The sequence below is a fragment of the Halichoerus grypus genome, chromosome 12 (assembly GCF_964656455.1).
Source record: "Halichoerus grypus chromosome 12, mHalGry1.hap1.1, whole genome shotgun sequence".
Lineage (NCBI taxonomy): Eukaryota > Metazoa > Chordata > Mammalia > Carnivora > Phocidae > Halichoerus > Halichoerus grypus.
In genome coordinates, this window is record NC_135723.1 from 95,360,369 (window position 1) to 95,382,093 (window position 21,725).

General features: G+C 36.6%; 2 protein-coding genes across 2 annotated transcripts in view; both read left to right on the top strand.

The window, feature by feature from the left end:
• The window catches only part of LOC118532568 (olfactory receptor 2A2-like), a 220,561-nt gene that overhangs the window by 38,491 nt on the left and 160,345 nt on the right, over positions 1-21,725 (top strand).
• On the top strand, positions 2,781-4,911 carry LOC118532563 (olfactory receptor-like protein OLF3). The gene has a single exon (XM_036087237.2). The coding sequence runs from the start codon at positions 3,724-3,726 to the stop codon at positions 4,675-4,677; it is 954 nt and encodes a 317-aa protein (XP_035943130.1). The 5' UTR covers positions 2,781-3,723; the 3' UTR covers positions 4,678-4,911.

Genomic DNA, 21,725 nt, shown 5'->3' on the forward strand with positions numbered 1-21,725 from the left:
AATTGTTTAATATGATGTTCTGAGTAGGCAGCATGGATTATTTGTTTTTGAGTAGACAAATAACTTTGTACCCTGTAATCAACATCTTCCCATTTCCTCTGCTCCTGGTAACTACCCTTCTACTCTCTTGTTCTACGTATTTGACATTTTAGATTCCACATATAAGTGAGATCATGTAGGTTTTTTCTTTCTGTATTTGGCCCATTTCATTTAGCATAATGTCCTCCAGGTTCATTCATGTTGTTGCAAATGGCAGGACCTTCTTTTTAAGGCTGAAAAACATTCCATTGTATGTATGTATATCATAATTTCTTTATCCATTCAACAGATACTAATTTTTTCCATATCTTGGCTGTTCTGAATAATGCTGCAATGAATATGGGAATGCAGATATCTCTTCAAGGTACTGAGTTCATTTCCCTTGGGTATATACCAGAAGTGGGATTGCTGGATCACATGAGGGTTCTATTTTCAATTTTTTAAGGAAATGCCATTCTATTTTCCATATTGGCTGCACCAATTTACATTTTACCAACATGTACAAGGGTTCCCTTTTCTCTACATCCTGCCAACATTTGTTTGTTTGCTTGTTTGTTTGTTTTTTGATAATAGCCATCCTAACGTGTGAGGTGGTATCTCATTATTGTTTTGATTTGTAATTCCCTGATGATTGGTGTTGCTGAGATATCTTTTCATATACCTGTTAGCCATCTGTATGTCTTTGAAAAAATGTCTGTTCAGGGCTTTGCCAATTTTCAAAATCTGGTTGTTTGTTGTTTTTGCTATTGAGTTGTATGCATTCTTTTTTTTTTTTTTTTTAATTTTTTTCATTGTTATGTTAATCCCCATACATTACATCATTAGTTTTAGATATAGTGTTCCATGATTCATTGTTTGTGCATAACACCCAGTGCTCCATGCAGAACGTGCCCTCCTCAATACCCATCACCAGGCTAACCCATCCTCCCACCCCCCTCCCCTCTAGAACCCTCAGTTTGTTTTTCAGAGTCCATCGTCTCTCATGGTTCTTCTCCCCCTCCAATTTCCCCCCCTTCATTCTTCCCCTCCTGCTATATTCTTCTTCTTCTTTTTTTCTTTCTTAACATATATTGCATTATTTGTTTCAGAGGTACAGATCTGAGATTCAACAGTCTTGCACAATTCACAGCGCTTACCAGAACACATACCCTCCCCAGTGTCCATCACCCAGTCACCCCATCCCTCCCACCCCACCCCCCACTCCAGCAACCCTCAGTTTGTTTCCTGAGATTAAGAATTCCTCATATCAGTGAGGTCATATGATACATGTCTTTCTCTGTTTGACTTATTTCGCTCAGCATAATACCCTCCAGTTCCATCCACATCGTTGCAAATGGCAAGATCTTATTCCTTTTGATGGCTGCATAAGAGTTGTATGCATTCTTTATATAGTATGGGTATTAACCCTTTATCAGATACCTAGTTTGCAAATGTTTTCTCCCAATCCCTAGGTTGCCCTTTCATTTTGTTGATTATTTCCTTTGCTGCAAAAAAGCTTATAGTTGATATAGTCCCACTTGTTTATTTTTGCTTTTGTTGTTTGAGCTTTTGATGTTAGTATAAAAAAAAAAATCACTGCCTAGACGAATGTCAAGGATGTTTTCCCCATGATTTCTTCTCGGAGTTTTCATGTCTTACAGGTTAGTCTTTAACTCATTTTTGAGTTTATTTTAATGTATATGTAAGATAAGTGTCTATTTTCTGTGGACCTGGGGGTTCAACATTCTTGAATGCTGAGCCCTGCTGGGCCAGAGAGCTATGGAGTCATTCCCTCAGGTGACAGCCATAAAAGTTGGGGTGCTGGATATGCGGTCCAATTACTTTATCCTCAGAGAGAAGCTGGGAGTTGTGGGTTCTCTCCCAGTTACAGTTGTGCTGGTTGTGGGGACTGTGCCACTAGTGTGTCTCAGCATCTTCAACCTGTTTCAATGGGGGTATTTTCCCAATCATCCTATGTGTAGGAGTTGCTCAACTACTTTTTGGATTTCTCTTAGAGGGATTCGATCTGTATACAGCTGTTTATTTGATGCATCAATGAGAGGAGAGAAAGTCAGGAGCCTCCTATTCTGCCATCTTGCTGACCTCCTTTCCCAGATTTTATTGTACACTAAAGGAGCATTTGGTGCCTAGCAAAAAGGTAAAGTAGCCAAAGTTGTAACAAATAGAAGAGAACACAAACAAATTTATATAGGAGGGAAAGCTAAACAGGATCAACTCTTAACTGTGCTGATTGATCAACACTGGTTTTGAGGCAAGTAAATGTTTTCTCAGACTAATCATGATTAAAGAAAAGCAAAGTGAAGGGTGGTGGTGGAAGTATGATACAGCAGGAAAGAAGAACTGTTGAAAGAACAGATCAGGTTTTGAGAAGGAAATTAAAGAAATTTATAAAAATATATGTGTCTGAATCACGAATGAGAAAGGCATTTCTGGAATGATTTGTTCTGTTTTATTGTTTAAGAGCTAAGAGAGTTGAAGCATAGAGTCTTCATTTTTCTGCTCAGTGACCCTAACCTGATACCTGTATGGGTTCTGGGATTGGCAGGTAGCTCTGTTTCTGCCCTCAGCCCCTCTTGCTGCCTTTAACACCTATTTTCCCTTATTTTGTACACTGCAAGGAAAGGAAAGTTAGTGAAAAGACAGTGATTCAAATATTTTTTAAAATTTTAATTATTCTTGTTTAATGTTCAAAACAGATATAATAACAAATTAGGTCTATGGGAAAGGCACTTCCTGAGTGGAGAAACAGGAGGAAACTCCATTCCAGTGTACATCTACATGAATTCATACTTTCTTCTCTGCCTTGGACAATAAAGAAGGGCCCTTAAACATTTGTGTTTTCTTCCTTTTTTGTATCAAGTCTTCTTTGCTTTCTTTTGAGCTCATATATGAAGGGTAGATTATTAATAGTAGTAAATTGAGAAAAATAAGAACAAGATACCATTACAATACCTTTCCCTTTATGATCCCACTGAAGGCTGAGAGATCAGACGCCAAGAGGATCAAAGGCAATCAAAACCCAAAAAGTCTTCAAAGCCTCCCACCCATTCCTAAACCCTTAGTCCTTGGGAAGATTGCCTCCAATTTTATTTATGTTCTAATTTGTGGAGGGGGTGCATGAAGAAAATCATGTTTGCCACCTTATCTACTCCAAGGCAGAGGTCATGTTACTAATACCCCTACTACTATAGTACTACTGCCAGTATTGGTTCACAAGTACTTTCCCTGTAAGTTATCTACAGGTGAGCTTAAATGTACTTGTGAATTATATGATATTCCTCTGTTTTCTATATAAAGGTTGTCACCTAGCCCAAATCACATAGCTGTAAATAAATAATAAATAAAATCATTTTTGAAATTTAGGTTCTCTGATTCCAGTTCTTTCCACAAGGACCCGACCCTTTCCAATATTTCCTTTTGTAATATATTTCCCCTTTTCATTATGATGGGTCTAGTTGACATATGTAAGATAGCTTTTAAAAACTTTCCAACCAAGTCGTCTTCATTGTTTATCATTTTACCTACCATTATCACTTACCAAACTCTCCTTGCCCTGGAATCTGAGGTAAATTGGTAAAGATGTGAGCTCCTAGAATTGCACTGCATTATCTATAAATGGTTCTTTGTTTCAACATCTTCTGTTATCTCTGACTCTTTGCAGATTAATGATTCTCACATTTTTAAATGGGAACAGATAACGAGACATGGGTGAGAGAATTTATTCTCCTTGGCCTGTCCAGTGACTGGGACATGCAGGTCTTCCTCTTTGTCCTGTTCTTAGTTATGTACATGGTGACAGTGCTGGGGAACTTCCTCATCATTCTCCTCATCAGACTGGACAGCCGACTCCACACTCCCATGTACTTCTTTCTCACCAACCTCTCCCTCGTTGATGTCTCTTATGCCACAAGCATCATTCCTCAGATGTTGGTGCATCTTCTTGCGGCACATAAAGCAGTCCCATTTGTGAGCTGTGCAGCCCAGTTATTTTTCTCCCTGGGCTGGGGTGGGATTGAGTTTGTTCTACTGGCAGTGATGGCCTATGACCGCTATGTGGCTGTGTGTAACCCCCTGCGATACTCGGTCATCATGCATGGAGGCCTCTGTACTAGGTTGGCCATCACATCCTGGGTCAGTGGTTCTATCAACTCTCTCATCCATACTGCCATCACGTTTCAACTGCCCATGTGCAAAAACAAGTATATTGATCACATATCATGTGAAATTTTAGCTGTGGTCAGACTAGCCTGTGTGGACACCTCCTCCAACAAGATCATAATCATGGTTTCTAGCATTGCTCTGCTGATGACACCTTTCTGCCTGGTTCTCCTGTCCTACATCCAGATCATCTCCACCATCCTAAAGATCCAGTCCACAGAGGGAAGAAAGAAAGCCTTCCACACCTGTGCTTCTCACCTCACAGTGGTTGTCCTGTGCTATGGCATGGCCATTTTTACTTATATCCAGCCCCACTCCAGCCCCTCTGTTCTTCAGGAGAAGTTGATCTCTCTCTTCTATGCTGTGTTGACACCCATGCTGAACCCCATGATTTACAGTGTAAGGAATAAGGAGGTAAAGGGGGCCTGGCAGAAACTATTAGGGCAATTTTCTGGAATAACTTCAAAACTGGCAACTTGATGAATCCTGAGCATCACTTAGAGAAAGGAGCTTTGCCTGTGTTTTCTCCCACTTAACTCAGATATGGCAGGCATCACCTGCATTGCCCTGGCAACCAGGAAGGAGATGACGACACATGTACTGGTGATGCTGGGTAGGAGGCTGGAGGTTGGGTTGGGGTATACGGTGTGGATATATTTTTATATCACAGCGGCATGTTCAGTGGAGTTGAACTGCTGTAATAGAACTTCTCACTTTTGGCAAACCATAAGAGATTCTTAATCATAGGAAACAAACTGAGGGTTGCTGGAGGGGACGGGGATGGGTGGATGGGGCAACTGGGTGATGGGCTTTAAGTAGGGAATGTGATGTAATGAGCATTGAGTATTATATAAGACTGATGAATCACTGAACTCTACCTCTGAAACTAATAATACCTTGTATGTTAATTAATTGAATTTAAATAAAAAATAATAAATTCTAAAAAAAGAGAAAAAAAAAGAACTTCTCACCCTTATTCAATTTTCTTTCATATGGCCTGATAGTAATTGAAGACAATACCATTTACTCTTTTTATTTGTCACATTGTTTGTAATTATGGACCTATTCATGAATCTTACCTTGGAACACAATTTTTTATTCATCCACAGTTTGTGAAAGGTTATCATGTTTCCACTGGGAAGAAAATCATTTTCAATTTGAAGACTCACTTAAAATGTGTGGTATATGTAGCCATATTTGGTAACTGTGTGAGTCACTATTCTGAGAAGAATGTTGCTATCAAGGCTGATGAAGATATTTATTTGTGCTACATTCACTACATGTGGATATAAAGACTATCTTGAGTAATGGAAATAATTAGGTGGAGAAATATCAACTAAAATTCTTGTTTTACCCTGAAGAGGTTATAACCAAGGATTGTTTGTACACAATGACATTATTGGCTAAGGAAGATCTGAGATCCAGTTACTGCTAATTTATTGTGTATACGTGGGCGTTCATTCAAAGGCAAAAATTCTCAAATTCTGAAAATTCAACAAACTTTTTCTCTGAAACTTTAGAAATAAAGTAAGCAAATAAACCATGAGATAAATGTGTAAGATATCAAAGATATAGTCAGTATAAGAAAAGCACTTTCCTTAGGCGATCAATGAAAGATAAATGCAGCTTTGATGTGGAGTTTGGGTTATCGAGATAGGTCAGTCTGCTGTGCAGATGTTACTTGCAAGTCTCCGTATTATGAGCCTTCTTGCATACCCCCCACCCCAACACACACCCACGAGGCCCTACTCAACTTTTGTAAATATAGTAAGCTAGTATCATCTGTGAGTGTATCTCACCTCTAACAATAAACCTAAAAAATATACAAGAGGGAAGAAATGATTAAACAAGGCATATGTAGGAGATGGAGGAGAAATAATATATTATTATTATAATAGTTATATATATATAATATACTATTAATAATAATTGTGGGTCTTCTCACTTTTCAAGAACCTCAGAATAGTGCCCTCTTTCTGTCCCTTTGTCTCTCCATTGAGTCTGTTAATTCTCATTTGGTTGATTTGTATTTGGGAGTTAGTGATCAGGAGTTGAAGGGCTTCCACTGGCACCTGTTTTCCCTGTGAAACAATAGGAGGTGCCCATTGCTGAGAGAGCAGAGGAGGAAAGGCAGGAGTAAGAGGTGTGGGAATGGTGAAGGTTAAAAGCCCATTTGGGGTCTAGGATAATGTGACCCATTAGCTATGGATGCCACTGTTGGGCATTTCATGCAGTACCAATTACAAGGCCATAGTGGTCAAATTTTCCCTCTCATATGAACAACTTTATTCTTAGCCTTTTCTAAAATAAAGTCACGGATGATCATTTTGTGGGCATCAGCTTTGTTAAAGACACTGCTATAGGCATTGTGGGGTACCAAATTGTCTTTAGATATGGCCACTGCCTCTGGAAATTTTTAGTCTTCTAGGGCAGGGGTTGGGAAACTTTCTGTAACCGGCCGGATTACAAATGCTTTAGGCTTTTGGGGCCATACAGTCCTTCACAGCTACTCTGCCATTGCAGCACTAAAAGCCATAGACAACACATAAAAGAATGAGTGGGGCTAGTACAAATAAATCCCAATTTATGAACACTGAAATTTGAATTTTATGTTATTAAAATATTATTCTTCTTTGATTTTTTTCAACCATTTAAAATGTAAAACACATCTTTTTCTTGTGGGACGTACAAAAACAGGCAGCAGGCCAAATTTGGCCTCTGGGCTGCAGTTTTCTATAGTATTATAGAAGAACTGTATAAAAATGTAAAATTATAACACAAGGTATGCACAGAAAGAGCTCCGGAAATTCAAAGAGAGAGGGGATTTTTTTTTTTTTCCTGGATGTGGAATGAGGGTCATATAGGAGAAGGTTTCTGAGAGAAGATGAAGTAATTCTCATTTCAGTTTCCATTTCATAAAGCATCTCATTTCTCATAGTCATTTAGGTTCAATTACCCAAGATCTAAGGACTCCACACTAATGGGTGAATGGAGGAGATGAATCATGCACTGAGCACCATCTCAGATATCTGCTGAATAGTAACTGGATGATTTGTATTACTTCTTAGTCCTTGAAGTATTTAACAACAGTGGCAGGTCTTAGTGAGCACATTCTCTTGTATTCAAGCTGAAGCTTTCATTCTACTGTCCCTTATCCTGATAAATGGGACCATCAGGTGTTCCCCCATTCCATTAAAATCCAGTATTTTAAGATCTAAACCTGCCCCTATTAAATATAGGTGCACACTACCAAGTCAGTGTCCATATGGTTTGGTTGTCCCTTCTGCTCCATCATTGGGTTAGGCTGCTCTCTGTGAAATCTGATCTTCAATATCATTTTCCCTCATCTTCTAGAACTTCTTTTATCACTTGTATGCACATTACTCCCTGATGCCTTTGAGCCTTCTATATCTTCCTCATCAAAGTGCAACAGCATATTAAACAATAAGTGCAATCCTGGACAAGTTACAAAACTTAAATAAGACTCAGCTTTATTTTCTACAGCATGAATAATAATAAACCCCTGATGAGAAGTCTGAGAGGATGGAATGAAATATTACTTGTAAAGCACTGAGTACAATGTCTGACACACAAAAAGCACTTGATAACTGTTAGCTACTGTCATTGTTTTTTTCTAATAGAGCATCTTTCCCATTTCCCCCCCACCCCTTGTCCTCCCTGACCCTCTAAAAATGTTTTAGCCCTATTAGCTAGCCCACCCAAAGCAATGTAAAGAGTCTGACATAAGAGTAGATACCAAAAAAGTGTTTAGAAAACAGACCTCTGATTTTTGGCAACAAAGATCTGGTTCTGTCTCATGCATTCTTAATGGGAGGAATATTATCCCCAAGGGGGTAAAAATTGGTCCTTGTAGAGGGAATAAAAATATCTTAATTATTGTAATGACTTATGGTCCTTCAAAGGGCCATGGTACATAAACAGATATACACTATATCTGTGGTGTTAAAACTTCATGGGGTGAGTGGTTAAGAAAAAGATATCTAAAAACTTTCCTTCCTTAGGTGAACAATAGTGGATAAAAGATTGAGAAACGCTGCTCTATCTGTAGAGAACTATTTCTTGTTTGGGCACAAATATTCGTAAGTGAGTCATAAGCACAAAGGACAGAAGACAAATAGTCTAGGGTTAATTAACTTTGGACTTGAAGATTGCCTCATCTGTATTTGCCTATTTTAGTTTGCATTCCTAGACCTTGCCTACTCTAAGCAAATTCTTCTGCCCAATTGGTTCCTCCACCTATTTTGGACTTTTATAACCTCATGGGTATGGACAATAGGATGTTGCTGAGTGAGTTCCTCCTGCCTTAGCACCTGAGTCGCTGGAGAGTCTGTTATGTTCCCGGCCATGTGCCTGATGACAGTGCTGTGATGCTTCATCAAGCCCTTCTGAGCAGCCTAAACACCTGGTCAGCTATTCCATAGATATATATTATATATATATTGCTATGTTTTGTGGGGTTCTGTTATATGATAGCACTGTTTCACACACGTTTATTCACTTTTGGGGATCCCAAATATCTAGGAAGTTTTATAGGGGGTGTTAGAATTCCCATAAGTATGTAATATAGGATTTATTAAGTCAGATTCATAAAAATTTGAAGGAATAGAGCCATCTTAGCTAGCACCTGTGCTGCACTTACAAATTATAAGTTTTAGAGGCCTTTTAAGTCTCATAAGTTTGTGTTGACGCCTCTCCTCAAAATATGGGTATTAGTATCCACATAGTACAGAGGAAGAGGTTGGGATTCACATATACATAACTTGTGTGAGTGTAGACAACTAGCAATCTACACTTAGAGCCTGGATTCAGTACAGATGTGACTTGTCTGATTCCAAAGGCGTCATAAATTTCAACAAGGACACCCCTCTTGGGATATCAGCTGTTTGTGGATCAATGTTTAGCTGAAGATGTGAAAAAGCCACAGAGCCATAATGTTACTATTATAGCTAGGATGGTTACAGTTCCAAGTAATAAAATCCAAAACAAACTGATATATGCAAAATTAACAACTAAGTGTAATGAACTGGTATCTGAGTAGTGAATCTAGAATCCAAAGTTTTTTGAAGTATGTCTATCTTTTTGTTTTCTCCTATCTCTCAGCTTTGCTTCTTTCTGTGGGCCTTATTCTATTTTATGGTTCATAGATTTCCTCCATGAGGTGGAAAAAGTAACTTGGAGGTCCCAGGTATACATTATGACATGAGAAACAAAATCCTAACTTGTCGGCCAGCTCCAACAGAAAAGCCACAGAGATGGGTTTGAATCGGCTTAGCCTGAATCATGTGGTCTTTCCTCACTCAACTAAGCTCTCTGTCAGAGTTAGGAGGCACTTTGACCAGGCATTAACATATTTTGTTGACTTGAATCATTTTGACTTATAGAAACTTGTTTTATCTTATCATATACTCTGTTTTGATAAATGTTCCACGTACTCTTGAAAAAATGTATTTTCTGTTATTGATTATTCTGTTATTGATTATTGATTATTCAATGTCAATCACGTTGAGTTTGATAATGTTCAAGTTTTCTATTTCCTTACTGATTCCTTACTATTCCCTTCCTTATGCTTGTTTTATCAGTTATTAAGAGACAGGTATTGAAGTTTCTTACTATAGTTGTGGAGTTGTCTATTTCTTCTTGCATTTCTATCAGTTTTTGCTTTACATGTTTTGAAGCTCTGATGCTAAGCATCTAAATATTTATACTTGTTCTGTATTCTCCATTAATTGAACCCATTATCATTAGGAAATGCCTTTCCTTGTCCCTGGTACTATTCTTTCCTCTGAAATCTACTTTGACTGATACTAACATTGAAACTCCAGGTTTCTTTTAATTAGCATTAAAATGGTATTTCTTTCTCATATTTCAGGGATCACTGTGCTTCATTGCCTGATATCCAATGAAAATTGTTGTTTTGTATATTTTGTCCTGATCTGTAGTTGTTCAGGTGGGAGGGTAAATCCAGTCCCAGTTTCTCTGTCTTGGCTAGAAACAGAAGACTTTTCTTGGTTTTTAAAGCCTACTAAAACTAAATTTGTGTTTGGATTCTGGAGTCATTTTTCTTATTGTGACAAATATCATGAGGAAACGTCTGTAAACTCAAAAGAGTTATCAAGATTCTTTCACTTTTCTCTGTTGGAACTCAGGTTATCTGGCTCTAGGGTTGTGCTCTGAACCATTGTCCCACACTGCTTCTAAAATATTTTATTATTTTTAGTGGTGAGAAGATAGAGGTCTCACAGGAGAACCTCTACCTTCCAGGGCTTCCTAGGCCAACGCTTTTCAGAGATTTTTTTCTTTTTTTTTTTTTTTTTTTTTTTTTTTACCTTATCTGAAAGGTGAGGAAACTGGACTAGGAGGGAATCACTTCCATAAAGCTATGTTATTCTGTGAATTTGTGGGACTCCTATTTCCTGCAGAAGATTAATATATCAGATAAGTTTACCCTAAAAAGTTCACTGTTACTTTTTGAGAAACAAATTCTGTTTGGCTTTGGTTTTCTTAAGAATCAGAAGCTGTAACTGTAATAAAGAATATTTAAAAACACAGAAATTTGACTTGATTTTATTGTGATACAACAGAGAATTTTATGTAATAGTGGGCAAAGATACCGTGTTGTTACTTGGGAATTTTTAATAAAGGTAGGCATTTTAAATATAATGCTTCTGTTATTAACAGTCATTACAAAAAATAAAAATATTATTTTTAAAATAATGTGTTCTACAAAACCTATGATTCAAGAAAGAATGGTGATTCTGGAGCTGACTAGATCTAAATCCCTAAAAATCCCTGCATGATGAGGGGAAAGGTGTTCCATCTCTCTAAACTTTTGTACAGAAAACAACTTTTAAAAGAAAAATCTGCATATAGATATGGGTATCAGCATTATTTTTGTTACTGTTAATTTGGGCAATATTACTTTATGTTAGAGTTTTAATTTTTGAGGTGTTTTTGGAACTATCATCTCATTCTGTTTTTTTTTTTATTAATTCCCTGTAAGGACTGAAATTACAGAGTACCACAAACTGGGTGGCTTAAACAACAAAATATACTTTCTTGCAATTCTGGATTCTAGAAGTCTGAGATCAAGGTGTTGGCAGGGTTGGTTTCTTCTGAGGCTTCTGTCCTTTCTGCAGGTGGGTTTCTTTTCCCTGTGTCTTCCCATGGTCTTCCCTCCCTGCATGTCTGTTTCTTAATCTTTTCTTATAAGGACACCAGTCATATTGGATTAGGGCCCACCTTAATGATCTTATTTTAAGTTAATGACTTCTTTAAAGACCCTGCTTCCAAATATAGTCACATTCTAAAGTTTTGGGAATTAAGATTTCAACATATGAATTAGGAAGGGACCTAATTCAGCCCATAACATTCTCATATTCAACAAAGATTATGGCTATGACAGTGATAGCCCCATTCCTTTATACTTTATCCACTAAGGTCAGGAGAGCTGGCATTATTATTCCCACTCAAAATATGAGGAAACCTATATCAGGAGAGAATTTGGAAAGGCTATAAAGAATTTAATTTGATTGGTATTTTATTTTCTGTAAAATTACTGAGGCTAATTATAAGATAAGAAAGGTCTCTTAAAGATAAGAAAGGTCTTATAGGTAAGAAAAAGTCTTTAAAATAAATTTCCATCACAGGCAGTTTTACAGAGATGCACTTCTGCTAAGAGCTATCATTAGTACTAAGCACTATCTAACTATTATTTAGGTATTTTATTAGTACTATATAAGAACTCTCTATGTGCACTTACTAAATGCTAAGTACTATTACCAGAGGTCAAGTGAAAGTCAGATTTGTGATAATCTGTGAGCACTTAGAGATCCATAAAACACTTAAGAAGAAGGAGACAGTGTGACTGAACAAGTCCCCTACACTTCTTGATTTTTCTTATATTTTTTTAAAGGAAAGGGCATGATTGAAAGGTACATGTGTATAGAAATTAGGAAGAAGAGCCAGTTTGTGCAAAGATGATAATTTGATAGATTGTCATAAACTTATGTGTTGTAGACGTGGAATAAATGTAGATGTCATGTGACCCGACTTTCTACTGTTGGTAGAAGGTTGATAACAGGGCTTACAGGTTCATAAGACAACATGGTCTTTGTTCCAAGTAGAAAAAGGCATCCCTTCAGGATAAAAAGTCCCAGGTCAGCACGTCCATCGCCAAGCCAAATATGGGTTTGATTATATTTTCTTACTACCTCATGTCTCTATGTTTGTGTAATGCACACTTTAGCACCAGGGTGCAGTACGATTGAAATGACTCTGTTTCATGGAAGTTTGATGGAACACACCAACATAGCTTATCTTTGAGGAAATACTTTTAATATAGATTTTATTTCTCTAAGGCTTTAGGATTTTGTTCAGGATATTTTATATTCCATCAGCTTTTGGTAAGTTATATTTTAACAGAAATTTGTCCTTTGATTTAAGTTTTCAAATTTATTGGCATCAATATATTCATAGTTTTGCTTATTGTCTTTGAATGTCTACTGAGTTTGTGTTTATATCCTTTTCCCATTCTACTATTATTTTATTTGTCATTTATCATTTTTCTTTCTTAAAATCATATTTATTGATGTATATTTTACATGCAGCAAAATTCATTATTTTAAAGTATATAATTACATAATTTTTGTCAAATGTTTATAACCCCCATGAACAAGATATAGAATATTTCTAAAAGTTTCCTTTTTCTAGTTTGTGGTCAATGCCCTCTTATTACCTCAGCCCCAGGAAACTGCTTATTTCATTTCTATGCTTATAATTTTGCCTTTTCCAGTATGTTAAATGGAATCACATTGATGAAGCCTTTTGTGCCTGTCTTCTTTCACTTGTAATAATACCATCAAGACTCATGCATGCTGCTGTATATAGCAGAATTTTTTTTTTTATTTAAAGATTTTATTCATTTATTTGAGAGAGAGAGAAAGAGTGAGCGTGTGCCAACAGGGGTAGGGGAAGAGGGAGAGAGAGAATCTCAAGCAGACTCCGAGCTGAGTGCAGAGCCTGACGTGGGGCTCAGTCTCATGACCCTGATTATCATGACCTGAGCCAAAATCAAGAGTTGGATGCTCAACTGACTGAGCCACCCAGGTGCCCCTGATTTCTTTTTATTGCCAAGTGGTGTCCCATTATGCAGATGTACCATAATCTGTTTATTCATTCACCAGTTGATAGATATTTGTGTTATTTCCAGATTTTGGCAATTATGAATTAAACTGATATATGTAAAGGTCTCTTTGTGGACACATGCTTTTAATTTTTCTTCAGTAAATTCCTAGAGATGGGTCTTGTTTTTTATCCATTTTGATACCCTATGTCTTTTGACTGGAGCATTTAGTCCTTTTACATTCAAAGTAATCATTGATAGATATGTATTTGTTGCCATTTTATTGCTTGTTTTGTGGTTGTTGCTGGAGATTTTCTCTGATCCTTTCTTATATTTCTCTCTTTCATGTTTTGCCTATTTTCTTTAGTGATGTATTTGGATTTCTTCCTCTTTATTCTTTGCATGTTTATTAGTTTTTGATATGTGGTTGCCATTAGGTTTGTATATATGGTTGCCATTAGGTTTGTATATAATCTCTTCTGCAAACATCTGCTTATATTAAGCGGATGGTCATTTAAGTTTGAACCCATTCTTTTCTCCTCTCCTCCTCATATTCTACATATGTGTCATTATATTTTATATCCTTTTTGTGTGTGTGAGGTCCTTGACTGATTTTTAAAAGAAATATTCATTTTTACTGCTTTTGTGTTTCCTACTTTTATACTGTTACTTTTGGTTTCTCCTTTCCACTCAAAGAGTCCCCTTTAACCAACCTTCCTCCCTCCCTCCCTCTCTCCCTTTCTTTCTTTTCTTTTTATTTCTCTCTCTCTCTCTCTAAAGAGAGAGCATGAGCAGGGGGTCAGGGGCAGAGGGAGAGAAAGAGAGAGACTCTTAAGCAGGCTCCATACTCAGGGCACAGCCCAACATAGGGCTTGATCTCACAACCCTGAGATCATTAGCTGAGCTGAAAACAAGAGTCAGATGCCTAACTGACTGAGCCACCCAGGTGCCCCTCCCCTTTAATATTTTTTGCAGGGCTCGTTTAGTGGTTATGAACTCCTTTCGTTTTTGTTTGTTTGAGAAACTCTTTATCTCTCTTTCTAGTCTGAATGACAGCCTTGCCAGATAGAGTATTCTTGACTGCAGATTTTTCCCATTCAGCTCTTTGAATATATCATGCCACTCTCTACTGTCTTGCCAAGTTTCTGTGGAAAAATCTCTAGCTATCCTCATGGATTTTTTCCTTGTAAATTAATGACTTCTTTTGTCTTGCTGCTTTTAAGATTTTTTCTTTATCACTATATTTTGCAAATTTAATTACAATATGTCTTGGTATAGGCCTGCTTTTGTTGATTTTAATAGAAGTTCTTTGTGCCTCATGGATGTCTCTTTCCTTCCCCACATTAGGGAAGTTTTCAGGTATTATTTATTCAAATAAATTTTCTGCCCCCTTTTCTCTCTCTTCTTTTTCTGAGACTCCTATAATATAAATGTTATTACATTTGATGGAGTCACTTAATTCCCTAAGTATAATCTTGTTTTGCATAATTCTTTCTCTTTTGTTCAGCTTCATTGCTTTCCATTATATTGTCTTCTAGGTCATTAATTCATTCCTCTGCTTCTTCCATCCTGCTGTTCATTGCATCAACTGTATTTCTAATCTCGTTTATTGTACTCTTCATCTCTGATTGATTTTATAACTCTTATCTCTGTGGTAAGGGTCTCACTGATATCTTCCATTCTTTTCTCAAGTCCAGTGAGTATCCTTATGGTCATTACTTTAAATTCTCCATCAGGCACTTACATCTGTTTTGCTTAGATCCCTGTCTGTGGCCTTATCTTGTTCTTTCATTTGGGATAAATTCCTCTGTCTTGTTGTTTTGTCTAAGTCTCTGCCTATTTCTCTGTGTTAGAAAAGCCAGTTATTTCTCCTGTTCCTGAAAGTAATGGCCTTATGAAGAAGAGGTGATGTAGTGCCCAGGGCCTGAGGCTTCAGGGAGTATCTCCTGTGTGTGCTGCATGTGTTCTGCTGTTGTGTTCTGGCTGCTCTATCCTTTAGGCCCATTGTCTTCAGAAGCTCTCCTTTCCTGCTGTGGGTAATGTTTGGTCCCTGGCCTGAATGTGGTGAGTTTTAACTAGGTGTGCTGTGTTCTGCTTGTGAAATGAGACTCATCACTACCTCCCCTGTAACTGAGGCCCTGAAAAGCTCTCTGGTTGGGAGATGTGGTGTGGGCAGGGTTTGTGCTGGTCTTCTGGAGGAAGGGCCCCCCAAGCTGGGACTGAGGCAAGTATAACTGAGAAGGGCAGTTCCACCAGACTGCAGCAGGGTGGGGCTTAGTGTAAGCAAGTTAGGAAGCACTGCTTCCTGCATATGGCTCTGTGTTTATGCTGAGGGGGTAGAGGGAAATGGCACCAGCCAGCTCCTTTGTTCTCAGAGAGGTCTCTCTGTGAATGCTGCCCCTCTGGGGCATGCTTCTAGAAGGGCAGATAATCTCCACACTGTGTGCCCCAGGTACTGTTTAGATCACTGCTTCCATGCTGTCTGCCTCCAGGTTGTTTGCCTGCCTTCTCTCCACAAACAGTGCAATGCCCTCAGGGCTTTATCCCAGCCAAGCCTGCAGACCTCTAAAACTCCAGGCTTTAAGCCCCACTGTTTGAAAGAACTCATGAAATTCAGCTCCTCTTGTTTTCAAAGCCAATAGCTATGGGGAAGTGTTCTTGTGCATTCCCCTGTGTCCTTCTCTGTGTGTGTGTGTCTCTCTCCCTCTGTCTCTCTCTCTCTCTCCCTCCCTCTCTCTTTTCTGAGTCCATGGCTCCCTCCCCTCTGCAGCAGCTGTAATCTGTTTCTCTTCTAAGCCCTGTCTCCACACTTCCTACCTTCTTCCATGTGGCCTCTTCTCTCCCTTTAGCTGTAGTTTGTTTTGCCAGTCTTCGGTGGATTTCTCAGGTATTTAGAATGATTTGATAGTGATCTAGTTATATTCACGGGATGGGGCAAGCCTAGGATCCTCCTACTCTGCTGCCATCTTTCTCAAGAGACTTCTATTTATTTTTTTTTATATAGCTGGATACATTTTGCTAATATTTTAAAAAATATTTTTGTATCCGTGATCATGAGTGATTTTGATCTATAGTTTTTTTAATTTGTGATGTTTTTGTCTTGTTTTGTTATCAGTGTAATGCTTAGATAATTAATTGGGGAAAGTTACTTCTGTTTCAATTTTCTAGAATATTTCTTCCTTAAAAGTTTGGTACAGTTCACCAATGAAGCCATTGGCCTATTGTTTTATTTGTGGGGAGGTTTAAATTGTTTTTGTTCTTTTGATGTGTTTAAGATCAGTAGTGATGTCACCAATTTCATTTTTTATATTGATAATTTGTATCTTCTTTCTTGATCAGTCTGGATAGAAGTTTATCAATTTTATTGATATTTTCCAAAAAAATCAGCTTTGTTTCCTTTTTTTTTAGCTTTTGTTTTCTTTGATTTTCTCTATTATTTTTGCTTTCTATTGGTTTTTAATTATCTTTATTATTATTTTTCTTAGGTTTATGTCCTTAACTTTGCTTGAAATGCTTTTGTCTACTGACTATAAATACTTTTATCATTTGCATGACGAATACATCTTTATTTATCTTTCATTTTTTGAAAATTTTTTTCTTCTTTTTTTGTTTATTTTCACTGGCATAGAATTCTTGGTTGGCATTTGTTTTCTTCCAGTTCTTCTGTTAATCTTATCTTTTTTTCTCTGTATGTAATGCATAATTTTTTCTACAATTGCTTTAATAATTTTATTTTTATTGTTGCTTTATTAGATGTAGTACTTTAGTATTTTTTTAAATAACTGGGGTTTGTTAAGCCACTTGAATATGTAGATTCATTCTTTTCATCATATTTGGAAGTTTGAGGTTAATATTTTAAAAATATTCGTTATGTCTTTCCCCATACCTCATCTTCCCCTTTTCCTTTTGGGACTCTGATTTCATGTTTGTTATTTCTCATACCTTATTGAAACATTATTCAATTTTTTCAGTCTTGTTTTTTTTCTCTCTTCCACTTTGGGTGGGTTGTATTACTATGTCTACAAGTCCTCCAAATTCTTCTGCAGTGTCTAGGCTGCTATTCATTGCATCCAGTCTATTTTTCATTTTAGATATATATTTTATCTCCTTATAGTTTGAATTAAGTGTTTTTATATCCTTGGTTTCTTTTCTCATTGTGCTTGGGTTTTCCTCTGTCTTCTTGAACATGGGAAGTATATTTGTAATGGCTATTGTAATGTGCTTGTATCCTAATTCTATCATCTGTGTCATTTCTGTATGTGTTTCCATTGACTGATTTTTCTCCTCATTATGATTTGTTTGGGTTCCCTTTCTTTGTGCTATGATCTGGAAACTCTCCTGCCTCTTTGCATGTCTGGAATTATTTTTATGAATTACAAACATAGTGAGTTTTATGTTTTGGGGGCTTTAAGTTGTTTTGCTTTCCTTTAAGTATTTCTGCACTTTGTCCTGGGAAGCAGTTCAGTTGCTGAGAATTTGTTTGATCTTTTGAGGCTTTCTTTTAAGTGTTGTTAGGTTGGCTCCAGAGCAGGCTGAAGTGAAGTTTGCATTACCGAGATTATATTTTTCTGAAGACTCTACTCAATGTCTTGTGTGTTAGACGTCTTTCCATTTGGCTAGTGAGTCCTTTCCTGGGCTTTGTGTCACCTCTAGAGATCGTTCTGTTTACTTCTTTCTGGTGGTTCTTTCCTTGGCCCTTGTAGGTTTCTCACATTCACACAAAGATCAATAATCAGCAAAATATTTAAGGATACCAATTTTCAGATCACACAAGTTCTCTCTCTTTGCAGCTTTCTCCTCTTTAGTACTCTGTCCCAAAATATGAACTGTCTTTTCAATTTAGGATGACCACAAGCTATGCTTTGGTTCCCTCTCCTCATCCTGTGGCCTGCAAACTCTCTAGGCAGTGAGCAGAGGTACCTGTAGCTCACCTTACTTGTTCTCTCCTCTTGGGCATCCCTGTCTTGCACTACCTGTTGTCCAATGTATGAAAACCATTGCTTCATATGTTTTGTTCAGTTTTCTAGTTGTTCAAGGTAAGAGAAAAAATACCATCCCTGTTATTCCCTTATCACTGGAAACTAAATTCACAATGACTTTTGATATTGATTTATTTAATCTAAAAACTGCCTAATTATTAATTGTAATAATTTATTTATAGATTCTTTTGGATGCTTTTCATAGAAAATTATATAATCTGCAAATAAAATAATAGAATTGTTACTTCTTTTCAATCCTCATAGTATTATATTTTTCCCACTGTCTTCTTGCATTGGTTAGGGCCACCAGTATAATGTTAAATAGAGATGAGTATAAGTAGCATTATTATTTTGTTTCTGAACTTACAAGGAATACTTTCAAAATAATCACAATAAGTATGTTTACTCTATATGCATTTTATCAGATTAGTAAGTTCTCTTTTTTAAAATCATGAGTTGATGTTACATTTAAAATTATTTTCTATATCCACTAATATGATCATATGATGTTTTTCTTCTCTTAATTTATTAATGAAGTTAATAACATCAGTTGTTTTCTTATATGAAACCAACCTTTCCTTCTTGAATAAAACTGACTTTGTTATGATGCAGTTTTATAGATTTATAGATGTAGTTTGCCATTATTTTGTTTGAGAATTTTCTATCTGTTTTCTTGAGTCTGCTCAAAGTGTAATTTTCCTTTACTTTCCCAGTCAACATTTGGTATGATGGCCATCCTAACCTTGTACAATGAGTTAAAGCATGATCCCTTATTTTTCTTTTCTCTGGAAAGTCTTGTGCAAATTTGAAAGTATATGTTCTTTTAATATTTGATAGAATTTCCAATAAAGCCATAAAATACATTGCTGAAGTCAAATCCTTTTCAATAGTCGAGAATTCCTCTTGATAAAGAAGGTAAGGTCAATTTGATATATATTTTTTTCTTAGCACATGCATTTCTTTCTGGTTTTGAAATTTAGAATATTTTTCTATCTTCAGTGTAAGTGATCTTATTTGTAAGATTGCTTAAAATTCTTAGAAATGGCCCTCATATAATAGCTATGGTTCTTTTAGTGCCCTAATAATTTTCTGTCCTATACCAAAAATAGCTCAGAGGAGCTATATATTCTCTTACTCTCTTCATATATATTTTGGGATATTTTTTTTAAAGATTTTATTTATTTGAGAGAGAGAGAGACAGAGATAGAGAGAAGAGAGCATGAATGGGGAGGAGAGGGAGAAGCAGGGTCCTGCTGAGCAGGGAGCCCGACGCAGGGCTTGATCGCACGACCCTGGAATCATGACCTGAGCCGAAGGCAGACGCTTAACCAGCTGAGCCACCCAGGTGCCCCTATTTTGGGATAATTTTTAATGATGTTTAATTTCTTTTATACCCTTAAGATTTATCTTCATAAAGGAGGAAATATTTTTCTTTTACCTATTATCTATTAAATGATGTTTTCCAAGGGATGGGACTGCCCTCTTCTTTCTTGCTTTCCTTAAACCCAAATGATATTAAAAATACTTTATAGCAAACACAACTTATCACCAAGACTAATAAAAAAAGAGAGAGATATGAAGGAATAAATAATGTCAGGAAAGAAAAAGAGACATTACAGATTCTCTATACATTAAAAATATGTAAGAAGATATTAAGAAACTTAGGCTGTAAATTTTATTTTATTTGTTTTTTAAAAAGTAGTTATTTGAGAGAGTGTGTGTGTGCACACATGTGCATAAGCAGAGGGAGGGACAGAGGGAGAGGAAGAGAGAATCTCAAGCAGAATCTGTGCTGAGTATGGAGCCCAGCCTGGGGCTCCATCTCACCAGCATATCATGACCTGAGCCAAAATCAAGAGTTGGACACTTAACTGACTGGGCCATCCAGGTGCCCCTATTTTATTGTATTTTTTTTATTTCAAGTTTTTATTTAAATTCTAGTTAGTTAACATATATGGGTTGGCTAGTAAATTTTAGAAATAAATATTTAGATGAAATACACAAATTCCTAGGAAAAATAAACTTACCCAAATGGACACATGAATAAAAAGAATAGTCCTATATACTAAAAACTTTAAAACTATATTTAAGAATTTTCCACCAAACCACTTGGGCCAAGTGGTTTCACCAGTGAATTCTACCAAATATATAATGAAGAAATGGCACCATTCATAAAGTAATTTCATGTATACATATTTAATATATAAAAGCCAATTATACTTTTACATAATTTAAAAGATACTAATTAAAGTAGCTTTCAAAACTTCATACTGGGCATAAATCTAATCAGAGATATGCAACACTGTTACATAGAAAAAAAATAACAGATAGTAAATAAATGGAAGAATATATCTTTTTTATGGATTGAAATACTCAAGAACATAGAAAAGTCATTTCTCATTTATTTAAAAAAAATTTTTTTTAAAGATTTTATTTTTAATAGTAACCTTACAGGCAATACAATGGCACTAAATTCATACCTTTCAGTAGTTACCCTGAATGTAAATGGGCTAAATGCCCCAATCAAAAGACACAGGCTATCAGATTGGATAAAAAAACAAGACCCATCAATATGCTGTCTGCAAGAGACTCATTTTAGACCCAAAGACAACCCCAGATTGAAAGTGAGGGGGTGGAAAACCATTTACCATACTAATGGACACCAAAAGAAAGCTGGGGTGGCAATCCTTATATCAGACAAATTAGATTTTAAACCAAAGACTATAATAAGAGGTGAGGAAGGACACTACATCATACTTAAAGGGTCTATCCAACAAGAAGATCTAACAATTGTAAATATCTATGCCCCTAACATGGGAGCAGCCAATTATATAAGCCAATTAATAACAAAAGCAAAGAAACACATTGACAACAATACAGTAATAGTGGGAGACTTTAACACTCCCCTCACTGAAATGGACAGATCATCTAAGCAAAAGATCAACAAGGAAAGAAAGACTTTAAATGACACACTGGACCAAATGGACTTCACAGATATATTCAGAACATTCCATCCCAAAGCAACAGAATACACATTCTTCTCTAGTGCCCATGGAACATTCTCCAGAATAGATCACATCCTAGGTCACAAATCAGGTCTCAACCAGTACCAAAAGACTGGGATGATTCCCTGCCTATTTTCAGACCACAATGCTTTGAAACTACAACTCAATCACAAGAGGAAAGTCGGAAAGAACTCAAATACATGGAGGCTAAAGAGCATCCTACTAAAGAATGAATGGGTCAACCAGGAAATTAAAGAAGAATTTAAAAAATTCATGGAAACCAATGAAAATGAAAACACAACTGTTCAAAATCTTTGGGGTGCAGCAAAGGCAGTCCTAAGAGGAAAGTATATAGCAATACAAGCCTTTCTCAAGAAACAAGAAAGGTCTCAAATACACAAC